Source organism: Berghia stephanieae, chromosome 4 (assembly GCF_034508935.2).
Source record: "Berghia stephanieae isolate SIO BIC M18660-M18661 chromosome 4, UCSD_Bste_1.3, whole genome shotgun sequence".
Taxonomy (NCBI): Eukaryota; Metazoa; Mollusca; class Gastropoda; order Nudibranchia; family Aeolidiidae; genus Berghia; species Berghia stephanieae.
In genome coordinates this window covers 91,179,151-91,196,049 of record NC_088363.1, presented here as the reverse complement: position 1 = coordinate 91,196,049, position 16,899 = coordinate 91,179,151, and the positions used below count along the sequence as shown (strand labels likewise).

General features: G+C 33.9%; 1 protein-coding gene across 6 annotated transcripts in view; it reads left to right on the top strand.

Annotated features, from left to right (window-relative positions):
• The window catches only part of LOC144971558 (E3 ubiquitin-protein ligase MYCBP2-like), a 120,942-nt gene that overhangs the window by 73,443 nt on the left and 30,600 nt on the right, over positions 1-16,899 (top strand). For all 6 annotated transcript variants that reach the window (XM_078912595.1, XM_078912593.1, XM_078912594.1 and 3 more), the window contains 8 exons: positions 408-464; positions 2,555-2,732; positions 3,914-4,110; positions 7,079-7,177; positions 8,530-9,028; positions 10,787-10,948; positions 11,978-12,104; positions 12,955-13,140. In XM_078912595.1, coding sequence (XP_078768721.1) covers positions 408-464; positions 2,555-2,732; positions 3,914-4,110; positions 7,079-7,177; positions 8,530-9,028; positions 10,787-10,948; positions 11,978-12,104; positions 12,955-13,140 — 1,505 coding nt within the window. The remainder of the gene's footprint in view (positions 1-407; positions 465-2,554; positions 2,733-3,913; positions 4,111-7,078; positions 7,178-8,529; positions 9,029-10,786; positions 10,949-11,977; positions 12,105-12,954; positions 13,141-16,899) is intronic.

Genomic DNA, 16,899 nt, shown 5'->3' with positions numbered 1-16,899 from the left:
GTTGATATGGACTTTTTTCAATTTGTTTTTTTCTTTTTAAAAAAAAAAAAATTATTGTTAGTCATTTAGCTGTTTAATATGGACATAAGTGAAAATTTCTCACCATGTTGTTTCCAATGAAATGGAATTCCGGAACTGACCTCAATTAATGTTGAATTTTTGATTGGGTATATGGACTGTTAGCATTTTATTTTCCCTATAAACTTATGATTTTCTTCTATCTATGATGGCATTTTAAGATATAACTCCAAATAGATGACGATAATGTACATTAGACCTACAAATGTTTCCGATTTGGATGAGTAATGAAGACTTTGAGATCTTTATATCATAAGCTGTTTTATATCCTTATCCCCAATTTTTTAAAATTGATTTATTTATAGGATACTTTCAATTTTTTCCCCCAGGTTTTTCAAAGAGTAAGAGTATGCCATCCAATGCTTTCAACTTTGGAGGAATTACTGGTAATAAATAATTGAAAACTCATTTTTATCCATTTCAGAGTGAAAGTGCATTTTTAAAAATCTTTCTAAATCTGAATTGTTCTTGTTTTTGTTGTTTGTTGATTATTTGAGTTTAAAAAAAAAATAAAAGCATTCAAACAAAAAATTAAACCAATAATTAAAAGGATCGATAGCTTCTTTTAAGAACTCTGATGAAAGCTGCATACAATGACAGAATACTGTCCATTAGAAGATTTGCGAAAAAGTTGAATGTTGATGGTGCATTTCTCCACAATGAATCATGCTGCGACATACCAATCAATGTGATGTACAGCTTCAGATAAGAATAGGAAAAAAATATTTTAGAGAAGGCCACTATGATCAATACTGGTAGATAAATGGAGACTCATGGAAACTCCAGTTTATTACATGTAAAGAAGGAAAAATGCGATTCTGCATTTTTTAAAAACACCAAAAACATTCCACTTGTCCATGCACCAGCCAATGACACAGGGTGCTCTAGTCCACAACTAGCTCTATCCAACATTCACATTTTTTCCTAAGGACAAAGAACATCAACTGTCATCAATATAAAGACAATGGGCGAACATAAGGCATCATTTTTGTTTAGGATATATGGATTTGTTGCTCATTGACAATTGGATGGTAACTTAACAGTATATTTTCGAAGCTAATATCACAAACTTTGGTTTAAAATATGGTTTATGTTTGTGCTATGAATAATTTTTTTAAGTGATGACCTTGGAATCAGGACTCTTCAGTCAGCCAATGTAATTTAATCAAATGAAATCGAATTGGGTGCCCATCTATTGATTTGTTGTATGGATAATAATGACGATATAAGCTGGCAGCTTATAATGCAGTAGCTACAGCAGTTAGGGTGGGTGCTTTATTGTGTAAAGATGAATCAGAAATGTCCTTATTAATTGTATATTTATGTTCAAAACCATATAGAGATCGCGGGTGGTTGGATGGGAGCATCACCCTTGAATCATATACCTATGATGTTCGCATGGGTATACGATCCGATAGTGATGTCGTTTCTTCTTCTCTTTACTAGCCTATCCTGCTTCTTTGGTTTGTGATTGTATTTTTTGACAGGGGATATTTTTTTTCTCTGTAAATCTTCTGCCTGTTTGTTCTTGGTTATTTATAATTTAGCTTATGATATCTATAGGTTATGATTTTGATTTACATTTGTACTATTTTTGTTAGATTGCTTGTTTTTTTGTTTCAGCTTGTTAGATTGCTTGTTTTTTTGTTTCAGCGGTCTCTCATATAACCTCAATTGTGTTGGAAGAGACCTAAAGCAACAAACAAACAAAAAATATAGAGATCACAAGTAGATGGCACATAGTTTTTATTAGTTCACTACCACACCCTTCCCATTAAATACCATTGTTGCTAAGATCAGGAAGCTTTTGACAACTCGTGCAACAACCACTAGCTTAGAATCTTTTAATATCTCTCTCTCTCTCTCTCACTGATGTAAAATAAGCGAATCAAACCAATGTCACTGCTTTCAAAATTGAGCTCTTTACTATTTCTTTGAATATAATAATGAAGACAGCATGTTACGGTAATAATTCAAAGTTTTTAAAAGTTAGTAATGTTCACAACGACAGTCCTTTAATATTCTGAGTTGATCAACAACTTCAACGCACAATCATTACAGGTCTGTGATAATTAAAATTGAACAAAGATTCAAAGATCAGATTAAGTCTGGGACTAGAATTTAGTAACTTTATAAGAATGAAAACGATATTTCATAGTAAATTACTATAGTCATTGATAAATCCGTGGTCTCCCCTTCATAAGAATGGTATAGACTGAGAGAGAATTTCTAGATTGATGGCTTTCAAAGATTGTAGAATTGGATTTCACTCTTGTTGCTGTCATTATTCTTCATGCTGCTGTTGTAATTTTTGATGTTGTTTTGTTGTTGTTCTTGTTTTAGCCTTTTTAAATATAAAGTAGAGCTCTTTTTTTTTTAATGGTAATTTATTTAAAACTTATATTATTATACTTTGTATTCCAAAAGATTCCTTCATGATATGTTTTTTAAGGGAATTATATATATTATTTTTCAGGGTTCCAGCCTAAAATGCCTGTACCCACTTTTGGAGAGTCGCCACCTGCCACAGCTGATGGATTTCATGATGAATATCCTCCCTTGAATAGCACTGGTGAAGATGTGTTTGATGAAGATGAGGACGAGGGATTGGGGCCGACTATTACTGCTGAAAAAGTCTTCAGGATGAGACAAAGGTCAGAAAAAAATTTACTGTATTTGCCATCTCAAACCTTTTCTCTGACCTATTAAGTGTATTATTTGCTCGACTTATTTCAAATTCTTCATGGGTCAATATCTGGGTGACTCCTCTCGATGGGCTCAAGAGAATTCCCATGGTTTCTATTCTATATCCGTATATCCTTCATAATTGGCTTTCTGAGAGAGACAGCTTGGCTTTGCCCAGGCTCATAATTCGATTCAAATGGCTATTTGTTCCTCTGTATTATTGTATTTTGCTGTGAGGTCCCCCCATGATTTGCAATATAAGCAAAAAGGTGAAAATGAAAAGGATAGAAAATGAAACAATGCATTCATGTGTCTTATTAACCTCATGATTTATTATCGGCGTCTAAATACGTCTAACCTTGCAAGCAATAGCCACAATATTACTTTTATTTTAATCTCAAACTGGAGAATGACATGATATGGTATTTTTATGGTTGCACGAATCCCATCACTGCCAATCATTTACGTCTCATTCTAATCACGCAAACATTATTGTCTGTAATTTAAGATATGTGAAATTGTATTGGTTGTTTACATTACTCTGCCTGAGGCAGGTACTGTATCTTGGCTTTGACTTTCCATTATAATTTGGAATCTGCAAGTCTGCCAGCCTTGTAGTCCCAGATCTTGTGGTACGCATAGAAAGTATCTGCATCATACATTTTCTTAAGAATCAACTCAGGACTTGAAGGCTAATGAACCTTGGTAGAATCGATTCAGATTCGATGAATGTGTAACTGATGAGACTTTACCCAGCACTTTCTACTGAGGACACGACTGACAATTGGATTCAATAGTCTGATGTCACGTTGCCCAGCAATGGCAGGTTCTAAACAAAGAAAATCTGTACTTTTTATTCTTCATGCTGGCTTGAACTTTTCATTTGTCTTGTGATCAGAGTGTGTAAAAGTCAAAACATGATCAGATTTATAATGTTTTTTTTTCCCTCTGGATACGCTTTTATGCTCATCGGAGAAATATTTCATAAGGGGGTGTGCCATTGTTCCGATAGTTTAGAGCCAGTTACTAAGTTACCATGCGTTATTACGAGGGAAGTGACGTTACGACTGTTGAAGCGTATTGTTACATCATATTTGAATATATCATTGATTCTCATTTTTCTTGAAAATTTTATCTTTTTTGTCAATAGGTCTGGCTCAAGCCCCAATCCCTTTATGTATCAAGCCCCTCTGAATACATACCAAGTACCCAGGCACCCCAAATCTATGAGTTTCTCAGCCCGCAAGATATCTGATCCAGGCATTGCCCGATTGACCATTCAAGATAACAAAGATATTCCGCCAGAACTTCATGGTGCTCCTGTCAATGAACTAGTCAAAGCTTTAGGTATGATCAACATTTAAGTTAAATGTCACATGATTCTAAAATCACTGCTAAGACAGATAATTGCAATTGTAATAACGAATAAAATACATGCTATTATGGAAGAAAAGAAATGAAGCTAAATTGAAAGGATTCATCTTAATAATGTAATTAACTTCATTCTTTTACAAGGATTGCCACCGTTTGTCATAAACAAAAATGAATATAACAGCTTCAAAAAAGACAAAATACCAAAAATGGAACGTTTTGGGCTCAAAACCCTTCTTCAGTCGACAACAAAAAACAAGTAAAACATAAATGCATTACATAAAAACGTCTATCTGGGTTTTTCAGTAATAAATATATGTTTTAATTGTTTTTTTTGTTTTTCTGTTTTTTGTTGATGGCTGAAGAAGTTGGCTTAAAACCCCAAAATGTTCAGTGTTTTGTATTTTGTTATTTTTTTAAGCTGTTATGTTCATTCTTGTTTATTACTTTTTATAGTCCACAGCCTCTAGCAGCTTAGTATCTCTTTGAACACTGTTTGCCTGTATGGTTGCAGTAACTTATCAAAGTGCTGACCTAAGCAACTCAAAACAAAGGATTAAATAATTAATAAAGGGCCTATATTGTCTTTTTCCTGATGTCCATTTTCTCATCTATTCCTAAAAACTTTCTCGATCGGATTGGTTATGGTATGGTATGCTATGGTAACTTTGGATGTGTTCTGTTTTGCCATGATGACACATTTCATTCATTTCACTCTCCAATCTGTCAACTCAACATTTATGATATATAATTGATTTGCCTCTCTGACTGCGTCAAAACTATTGAAAAAAAAATAATGATAAATAAATTTTTTAAAACACAACTCCCTCCCCCCATATAACATAATGACATGTTCATTCCACAACCACCTCATCTATTGTGTCATTTCATAATTATGTTAAATGGAATTGCATCCTTTACACATTCATGACAATCATGTATTCACTGTATGTTGTATGCTCTAAAATTACATTAATTCGGAATGGCAATTTGTGAAATTTTATCGATTTATATATATATGTATTTGCCTGCCCCTTATTCATCTTATCCCCATTGCCACTGACAATCACCGACACACATTGTATTAAAATATCCTTGATATTTCTGTGGTATCCATCAACTCATCTGGTTATATCGTCATGCATACCTTATGGATCTGAATAATTAATCCTCATTTTTTTTATTTGTTAACGTTTTCTTGTTTTGGAATGGCAACAATGTTCATCCGTTTTTTGTTTTTTTTAAAATCAAACATTTATTTTTGGTCGATTGTCCCATTCTGTTGTTATGAATGGTATTCAATATGCTAATGTCATCAATATTGATTTGAAAACATCATTCTCCATTTTCTGTGCTCAATGACGGACGGGCATGTGTGTGTATGAATTTGCTATTTCTTTTCTCTTTGATAATATTTGTAGATGATTCTAGATTAGATAAATGCCTACACAGAGCAGCTGTTGTATTTAGTGACGAAGAACAGGAGGTTTCATGTCCTGACTTCACGGCCATTGGCTTGAAACTTTGTTATCCACCATTGAATCCCAAAAAATTGGCTGTTTTAGTTGGTAAAGTTTTAGAAATTATTATGATATGCGTCCATTATTTTTATGAGAGCCATAAACAATTGTGAAAACACTTTCCTCTGATTCTAATTCAATTAAAATTCTTCTTTTTTTTTTTTACACTTTCTAAATGAAATGTCAATTTATCATGAAATTCTACACGAAAGCACATATTTTTATCATCTTTTAATAGTATGATTTATATATTTGTAAAGTTAATATATAAGAAAGTGAACATTTTCTTAAGATACAATTCAATTAGTTTTTTTATTTTAGTATTGTAGAGACTTGGGGTGTCGGATATGGGAGTGAACTAAGTTAGATATTCCTTAAAACCTTCTCCATCTTCATTACCTCTGCCATTTCATCATACGTGTAATGTGTCTACAATAGTGTGTTTGTCCTTTATACCTAAACATTGTCATAGCTGCCGTATTTGTTTGTACCAGTAGAGCCAAGAAGTAGACATTGTAACTGCTGCTTAGTTTGTACTTGAAATCAGTTATTTACTTTGTGTATATATACAGATGGTATGTATGGCTTAAATGTTAGAATTGTTTTGATTAAAATGGCCCCTTAAAAACATAAATGAGATGGCACTTAGATATCCACCATCTACGTGAAAAGTTATGTTCAAAGTCAAATGAATGAAAATGAATAAGATAATAGCCAATGAATGAATACATTTTTTTCTGAAATAGAAATCTGTTAGCCTTACTGAATACTCTTCTTTATTTAAACAGGGTTTGGTGGGTTGGTTGCATAAATTTAATAGAATGAATTAAACCAGGTATTGGACGAGCTGTAAGCTTAGTTGATATCGCGTTCTTTGACTTATCAATTTTTATGACTTTTTCTTTCCTATTTTCTGCTCTTTTCATATCTTTTTTTTTTCTTTTGCTTTTTTTCCTGAGAAAAATGAAGTGATCAATATAGAAAAAAGCCTTTATTGTAACTTGATACAACACAGGTACTCTTTGTAAAGACCTATCAATTGTTGTTGGTGTTGTTGTTGTGAACTTTATTAACCCCTCTATTAATTCTCGAGTTCACTATTGTTGGAAATCTAACAAATTTGTTTCATTTTCCATTCATATGAACTCGATAGAATTCAAGGAATATTATTGATTTTTTTAAAAACAGCATTCTGGGTTGCCATAAGAACAGTACCTCCATGAGCTAAAGCAAGGTTACTTGGGCAAGGTCACACAATTTGAAAATTGAATTATTCACAAGCAAAATTTTAAGCTGCAGTCAAAATAAAAGAAATAATTTCTTGGTATTTAGGAGCATATTTTTTTTATGAGGGAGATGGGCAAAGGGTTTTCTTCTTATTAGGAAAATTCTGATTTTGATTTGATCATTTGTTTGTGATACAGGTGAATCCCGTGCTAATGGAAATGGGCCCACACCACAACCATCTCCCCCTGGATCACCAAGAAGAGGTTCCAGAAATGCTAGTCCTGCTGCTGAGAGAAGTAAGTTAGATAGAAATTGTAAAGCGGTCCAGGTGGGAATGAAACTCTGAATGCCTTAAATGTAATTTTCTCTTAATAATAGGAAAGAAAATAAAAGTATAATTTATGATTTAGAAAGAAAAATATCATATTCTATTTGAGTCGCTTGTCCCCAATAGAGCCAGTGAAGTCGCACTGCTGCAGAATGGGTACTTTTCTTTGGATTAATCAGAATACCTTTTTCAAGAAAGAAAAATCTTATTTGATCATTGACCTTAGAATGATAAGATAATTAATTCAATCTGCATCAGTGCTCTGGATGCTTAAATTATGAATTGGCATTTAATTGTATTAGACACAATGCCTAAATTAATGCACTAGAATGTCAATAGAATTCTAGAAAATGTACATTGAAATGATCGATACTCTAGAATTCAAATTGATAACACTGTATAAGGAGAAATACCTATTAAAAGTAAAGGGGGCCCTATTTCACTGATTTAAGACAACAATCCAGGAATTCTTTGAAAAGGAATAAATGTAGATAATGAATGCCTAACAGACTTCAGATTTGCAAATGATGGAGAATTGATAATAAAATTTCAGTGCGTGACAATGAGCCCAGGTTTTATTTAGACAAAAAAGGAATGGTCGAAATTTGGTCTGAAAATTCATAGAGGACAAAAAATTCATAATGGATACTAACTCAAATAATCAAATATATACCAAAGGCAAGGAAGTTGAGAAAAGACAAAAAGACACAGATCTAGGGCAATCCTGAGCATGAAAAACACTAAACGTGCAATATAGAAAGCCTGTGTACAATACAAAGAAATAATTTTAGATGCAATCCTCAAAGCAAAATGATTTAATTACTGTGCTCTCCACAGTGAATTTATGGGTGCAAAACCTTGTCCCTTTCTAAATTGCTGGTGAATAAACTAAAAACAAGACAATGAACACTAGAAAGAAGAATGCTTAACATAAATTATAAGATGACACGAGTTATTAAGCATAGACATTCGCAAAAAGAAAAATAGCACCAAAAATGTTTATCCTGGCAGGTGCTGAGAACTTTCTTCCCATTTCCATCTATCTGAATTTTATGTGACGTATTACTGTTATAAACCGTTTACTGTTGATAAGTATATTGACTGTTTTTTAAGCCATTATCACCATTTTTTGTTCATTATTATTTTTTTACAGTCCACAGCTTAATATTCACTCAGCAAAAATGACACGATACCTCACCCAGACATTTTAGATTTTAGCTGGTTAAAGATTGACTATTCCCATTTTATCATGATACTCTTTTTTTTCTCAACAATGATTGATATCACTTCATATTATCCGTCATCTCAATCCTCTCACAGAATCGTCACCTTCCAATTTAGGCAGAGAAGCAAGAGAATCCTCTTCAGGGAAAGAGGAAACTTTTAAAACCCCACCGAGTAGCCCCTTGCCTCCCAGGGCCCAACGAGGTGTCCTCAGGAAAGAAGATTCCTTTGATTCTTCAAGCGGACTATCCACCACCACATCCACCACATCCACCATCTCCTCCACCGTTTCCACAAGCTCTGACAACAAAACTTCCTCTGCCAGTAAAACTTTGTTAGCTGCAGCAGAGGACAGGCAGGCCCTTTCAGCTATTGTAAGGCAGGAAGTGGCCAAATTATTTAAGGATAGACAGAGAGAATTGAATGGGGACGGTGGTGACAAAAACCAGCTGAAGGACGATAACGATGGAGAGAAAAGTCATGCTGCTACCCCCATCATTCCACCTGCTCTTCAAAGGCTTGATCAGGATGGAAAGACAGAGAAGAGGATTAATGAAATTCTCAATGACAAAGAGTTGTCCAAAGAGCAAAAGTGGTATGTAATTATTTTGACTTCAGTATTTGTTTCCATTTATATAACATAAATTATTCAGCTTTAAGATATTATTTTCAGTGTTACACTTACAAAAAAAACAACAAAAAAAGACTTGTGAGACAATTTTTAAGAAAGAAAGATTGATTTAGAATTTGGCACCACAGATGCCTCATATGAAATGATATACTATATACCCTTTGTCTGCTATGAGAATCCAAGAATTACAAATTATATTTGGTTTAAAAGTAATAATTCACTTGTTCCCAATGATAATGTGATGACATATACAGGGCTGCCTACTTGAAATTTCAAAAATTCGTAGTTTCCAAGAGAAAAGAAAGAAAAATTCACTTTAAATAGCTTCACAAATAAATACTTTGCTCTCAGCAAGGTCCAAAAATGCACCAAGGTCCTGAATATAGGTTCTTAGGAGCTAAACTTTCCTTTTCAATAAAATTTATTGAGTCAAAGAGATCTATGCAGCTCTGTAACTGGATCCAAAAATTTGTATAAAAGTTTCTCTTCAATGCTGAAGCATTGGGTTATCGTCGTCATAAAGTCCTTGTCACTTCATCTAGAGTATGAAATACTGATTTCTATTTGAATGAGTCTATCGCCACCTTTGCTTTCATCAAGGACATCTTAACATATTTATTTAGCGGGTGGTTGGATGGGAGCATCACCCTTGAATCATATACCTATGATGTTCGCATGGGTGTACGATCCGATAGTGATGTCGTTTCTTCTTCTCTTTACTAGCCTATCCTGCTTCTTTGGTTTGTGACTGTATTTTTGACAGGGGATAATTTTTTTCTGTAAATCTTCTGCCTGTTTGTTCTTGGTTATTTATAATTTAGCTTATGATATCTTTAGGTTATGATTTTGATTTACATTTGTACTATTTTTGTTAGATTGCTTGTTTTTTTGTTTCAGCGGTCTCTCATATAACCTCAATTGTGTTGGAAGAGACCTAAAGCAACAAACAAACAAAAATTAACATATTTAATTTTATTTACCATAATGTCAGCACTAATCAAATATCAGGCTTTGTCGCACACAAACTGTGATTTACATTCAAACGTTTTCACCCAACATGATAGATTATTTCATTTTCAGACTTAAATGAAAGAAAATGATTATTCAAATGATTATTTGAATGAGTCTAACGCCACCTTTGCTTTCATTGAGGACATCTTCAGGGTGCTCGACTCCATTAACTAGCGTTCTTTCCAGATTACAGTTTGACAACCTCTTTTACACTTATGGGTATCGCTGTCTTTGCAACGTTCTCTCTTCCTTTTTAAAATATAAATGTGAGCATTTAAAAAGTGCAATATCCACCAATCATGCTCAAAATGCTTTACAAGGGGTCCCTATCCAACAGCAACTCTAAACATATAGGACAAGACATGACGCCTGTTAGGCATCACCATCTTTATTATTATGATTATATTATCATTCTTCTTCTTCTTCTTCTTCTTCTTCTTCTTCTTCTTCTTCTTCTTCTTCTTCTTCTTCTTCTTCTTCTTCTTCTTCTTCTTCTTCTTCTTCTTCTTCTTCTTCTTCTTCTTCTTCTTTTAATATTATTATTATTATTATTATTTTTTATTATTATTATTATTATTATTTCTATTATTATTACTATCATCATCATCATTATTGTTAATGATAATAATTGTAGAGGAATTTTTGATATAGAGGGAATATAGACTTTAAAAAAAATTTATTATGCTTATCCAATTTCTTGTACCCGTGCAGCCTGGAACTTCTTCGGTTGGCCAGATCAATTGAGGGTTCAGTAGAAGGGCCTCCAGCGACGGATTCAACCAAGGGAGATAACAAAACAGCAGATTTTAATCGCCAGAGTAACAATTTGACATCTGTGTTGAGTGTTGATAACACACAGGAGGAACCTGTCAGGTAATTGCAATCTTGCTTTAACACTCACTCACTCAACCCTAACACCGACTAGATCCGTAGTTTACCCGGGTTGCTTTAACCCTATGCCTATTTATTACATTTTTCTGAGACAAATTATAGGCCTAGTATTAAAGCTATTGTTTTTAGTTTTTTGCGTGTTAATGATAGTTGAATAAAACTATGTCCATGCTCATTTATAAAACATTTTTTCCAAATTTGAAAAGTAGCAAAAATCTCTAGGATTGAGTTAATTATAGGTAAAAAGAGAGAGATTAGTGAAAAGGAACTATGGCCACAAGAGAAGAGTAGGAATGAATTTCCAAAGATTATTAATGATAATGAATTATCTCAGTTCATTTTATAGACAAATTCAGACTTGCCACTAATGCAAGGTTTTTGGGGGGACAAATTTGGTCAACTAAGGTTTTTTTTTTCCAGATTCGGATTTTTAAAGTTAAATTTTAGGTTATTGGTGAAATTAAGTTATCATTATTTTACTAAGAAATTAATATATATTCAAAATTATTTCATAGTGGCATTTTATAATATAGATATGATCGAAAATCACACATTTTTGGTTTAAACACTTTTTTTATTTTTTTCAAATTCGAGTTCCCAAAACTATACAAATATTTTGTTAACTGCTTGTGGCAGGTCTGCATTTTTATTTATAGTTTCCAATCATCATTTCTTTTTTTATTATTTTGTCCTCCAATTCTTGTAAGACAAAATTTTATGAACGCAATGAGGGGAGCCAAGTTACTTTTTACAATGGTAGCCCGTATTCAGTTTCTAAATAGATTGCCCATTAACACCTTCACAACTCGTTTGCTTATGAGTTATTATTATTATTATTATTATTATTATTATTATTATTATTATTATTATTGTTATTGTTATTAGTAGTGGTGGTAGTAGTAGTAGCAGTAGTAACATCAATATTATTTCTACTACATCACTAGACTACATTTGATTAAAACTGGCCCCCAATCCAGTTATCTATATCCTTGTGAAAATTTTGTTCCTCAGAATTTCACCTAAATTGTCACGTAAGAGCAAGAGTCAAATCAATAGGGTGAAGAGAGAGCGTGCCTCATCCCCATCCACCGTTGATTTCATGCCTTTACAACGCGGAAGATCCTCCTCAGCTTCTCAGGTACAAATGTTTCACCACTGTTAAGGCATATGCCCTATGAAGATTTATTTTAACATATTTAATTTTATTTACCATGATGTCTGCACTAATCCAATATCAGGCTTTGTCGCACACAAACTGTGAGTTACATTCAAACGTTTTCACCCAACATGATAGATTATTTCATTTTCAGACTTAAATGAAAGAAAATGATGTACGGTATGAGTAAAAAAGGTTATTGGTGCTTGCAATCATTTAAAGTAATTTCAGTGGCAATTCACTATAAATACTATAAAATATTTTTATGCTTTGGTTTATTATCAATTAAAAAATCTTGAGTATCTGGGCCAATATTTTGTTTCTTTAAGTGTCAATAATGACTATCTAATTGTTTGATTTTTGTCTGGTTTTGTCCTGGCTCTGGCCGGACACTCAGGCTGAGAGGGAAACAGTCAAATGTATAGTTAGGTTTGGGAGATATTTGTTTCCTTGTAAAGCATCTTTCTGTTATGCATATAATTATGTTTTGTTTACATAATATATATGATTTGTAAACATTTGAGTGTATTCCTCTTAGTGGGGACCTGTGCTTGTGTCTGGATGAGACTTTTAGGTGATCTCAAACTAGTGCTCTTGGAATCTACATCTGTTTCCTATTTGAACCAATTCCCCTTTGTCTTACCTTTTCTTGGGTGGTTTAATTGTAATTCAAGAACTTTTTACTATCCCCTTTTATTCCTTTTTACTGGCGCTGATATAACATTAATGTATTGCAAGCGCTGTGAAATCCTTAAAAACAAACAAAAACATGTCTGGTTTGCTTTTTAAAAATTAAAAAAAATTTCATTTATACCCTTTTTCACTCCTACAGATTTTGGATCGACAACAAGGAGTACCGTCAGTGAAGGAAGCCTTATCACCTGCAGCAGCCGAGTGTCTCAGGACAGTCTTTGCTGCATTCATGTGGCATGAAGGGATTGTCCACGATGCCATGGCCTGTGCCTCCTTTCTCAAGTTCCATCCTGACCTCACCAAAGAAATGTCCAAGTTTGTGAAAGTATGAAAATATAGCTTTTTGGATTCTTTAAAGTTTGAAAGCGTCTGTCTTATATAAATCACTCCTTTTCTTATATTCAACCTTCCTATTTTTTCCAAATTTTATAATATCAGGTGATATTCATTGCGACACATTTAGATATAATATTTAAGCAGCAAAATAGACATTCTGCTTGAAAACAGTATTAGTCTGGACATCCTTTGATTTTGCTTAGTTTTCAAGGTTAGCTTTAAAGATGTAAAGGTTAGTTATTTGATTTTGTTTAATGCCCTTTTCAATGTCATAGCAACTGGAGACAGACAAGTTCGATTTTGTTTGATTTAATTCTTGCTCACGTATGTGACATTTCAATTTGACTTGAATACATAAAAATTTATAACTATCATTGACTTTTCTGTGTGTCAATTCCACATATTCAGAAGGATTTGTAAAGAATTGAGGAAACGACTTTGAATTAAACTTGTTTCTCAATTCAAAATAAAAATTTTTGATAATCCAAATTTGTAAAAAAGATATCTTGTTGCTTTCAAAATTCTGCTTTTTTGTTATTTTTAAATTACCTAAACACCCCAATTGAATAGATACAAAAATGCGTTATGTCCTGGATAACCAATGGATATGGCACTGATTCAGACTCCATTAAATCGCTTGGTTTGCCTGCGTTGGCCAGTTGCTGAAATCAATCCAGGCTGTCTGCTCTCTGCAAATACCACCATGGGCAAATTGAAATTCTAACAGACAACAATCCATAACCGTCAACACGAAGGCATAGCACTTGTACCACCATATAGACAACAGAGCTTTTTTTTTCCACAAAAAGAGCAAAGGAGTGGGGAAAAACTGCCAGACAAAGCAGTGACAGCACCAAGTCATGAACAATTCCTAGCCTTACTGACCGCCTATAGCACAGTGATGCGTTAGTCGCCAGATTGATGGCTTTTGAGTAAATTTTTGGGGGGTTTTTTTTTTTGTTAGGCTAGAGACTGGCAATGGCTGAAAGACTTTTCAAATGTAACGCTTTCTCAATATTTATTTAAGCTACAAATTGTGCCTTTACTTTATTTTACCTTGAGTCTTTATATACTATAATGTTTTTGTGGTCATATGTGACCCTCCGCCTCGAAACGGTATTAAGTCGGATTTTTCAATTTTGGGTTTTTGGTACCCAATCATAGCTTATTTTATGCTTTAAAATTTGATACCAAATTTGTACAATTCTCATTATTCATTGCCGAGATATGACCGTTTGAAGTAGGGAGAGTGTGAAAACCAAGTTTTGAGAAAATCGACTTTGAAGTGAGGCACCGTTTTCACGCACAGTCAAATCAATGGGCAAAGATAACTCCTTAGATACGGGCATCGAAAATTTGACGAGAATAGTGAAATTTGGCATGAGCGTAGATTATACATTCAATAATGGACATACACATTTTTGAAACAATCCAATTATTACTTTTGTAGTTATTCATTATTATGTAAGATGTTCTTAAAACAAATAAAACACTGGAAAAAAATGCCGACAATTGCTCACTTTTTCAAGAATTTTGGATATTTAAATAAAGAATCAATGAAATAAGAATTATTTATGTGAAATTTTTTGTCTTATTCAATAGAGAAAATAAGATTTCAAAATACCAAAAGTTAAAGAAGGGTTTATAATTTGAAAGTACAGTTTTGAAACTACGTGAATCCGGGTGGGCAGGGAAAGAATTATCAAGAAGAGGATTAGAGAGGAAGAGGTAGAATGAGAGAGTAAAATACACACACACACACACACACGCATGCACACACACACACACACACATGTGAGAGAAAGAGAGAGAGATAAAGAAAGAAAGAGAGAGAGAGAGAGAGAGAGAGCGATATAGAGAAAAAGAGGAGCGAGAGGGGGAGGGGAGAGAGACTGCTTGTGCATTAAGAGGACGCGAGGGAAATAGAATAAAGATTGAAACCTGTATAAGTGTATGTGTGTGTGTGAAGGAAACAAAAGGGAGACGGAGAGAGTGAGGTAGACATGAAGAAAGGGATGGAAGCGGAGCAAAGAATTGTAGGGATAGTTTAAAGAAAGCATTTTGTTACAAAGTAAGTCATAGTCAATCAACTGGAAACAATGAGATTGCAATTGAAGGAATGGGCTGGTCAAATCAATCATTGCATTGTTTCCATTTTGAGTCAGATGACAGCTTGAGGAGGAGGGGTGGGGCTTATTGTGTAGTGACTTACATTAAAACATGCTATTGAATCTCTCAAGTTTTCCTTAGCGTTCACCCACATTGTTGATTGTCTAAAAAGACCCCCCCCCCCCCCCCCCCCCTTTTTTTTTTTTTCTTTCAGTATACAAAGAAAGCACGACAAAACGAACACTCTCTCTCTCCTCCTCCCTCTCTCTCTCTCTCTCCTCTCTCTCTCTCTTTTCTCTCTTCTCTTCTCTCTCTCTCTCTCTCTTCCTCTCTCTCTCTCTCTTCTCTCCTCTCTCTCTCTCCTCCTTCTCTCTTCTCTTCTTCTATCCTCTTCTCTCTCCTCTCTACTCTCTCTCTCATCTCTCTCTCTCTCTCTTCTCATCTATCTCTCTCTCACTCTCTCCCTCTCTCCCTCTTCTTCTATCTATCTACTTTCTTCTTCTATCCTATCATCTATCTATTCTATCTATCTAACCTATCTATTTATCCATCTATCTAAGTTTATCTTTCTGTCTATTTATCTTCCATTTCATTTTTTAGTTACACCGTTATTTTCGATCTGTCTTCTATTATCTTTCAAGCATCTACATTCGATTTATTATTATATTATTCTGCTGTTGTACTTAAAATTAAATGTTTATCCTACAACAATATCTGTAACTGTAAGTGTAAGATTAGGCAACTGTTGTCCTATTAAGTCTTAGCATGTCCTATAATTTCATGAATTAAAAAAGAGTGGCAAAGGAGGACCCTCACCTCGATCACAATGCAGCTAGACAAAGAATACATAGCACGTGGTGTGTATCAAAATGCACAAACACACACATATGTCACACGCATGCTGACGTCATGAAACATCGCCCGAGCATTATGGCCTACAGCCACAGCGCATGTGATGAGCGTTGACCAATCAGAATCATTCATTTGTAAGGTTGTCAGGGAAAAACCTAGACTTGTTTACAGTTTTTAAAGTTCATTATTGGTTGAACCATGACATTGTGGAAACAGTCATGCTTTCTCTGAGATAGATAAAGACACGCCCTTTGCTGTGATATCTTACATCTTATTGGTGGAGATTAAGACTCGTTAGTACTAAGCCTTGGAAAGTAAATAATGAATAGTAAATAGTAATAGTAAATAGTAAATAATGAATTTATATAGCGCCTAAACATCCACGTTAATCGTGCTCTGCGGCGCTTTACATAATAAAAATAAAAATAAAAATGTTTAAAAACGACAAAATTAAAAATCACGACACTACATGATACATAATAAGCATGCATACAAAAAACAGAATCAAAGCAACATCCATTTCATGAAAAATAAGCCTCGCGGAACAACTCAGTCTTCAGACATTTCTTGAAAGATGATAAGTTTTCACAGGACTTTGTCCGAGGACTAAGTGCGTTCCATAGACGTGGAGCTATGAATGAAAAGGCTTTTTCACCGTAAGTGGATTTTGAGGTGGTAACTTTTAGAAGTTGGGACTGAGATGATCTTAGATTTCGAGTGGGTTCATATTTTTTTATCAGTTCCTGCAAATATTCAGGAGCCAATCCATCCAGACATCTAAAAACAT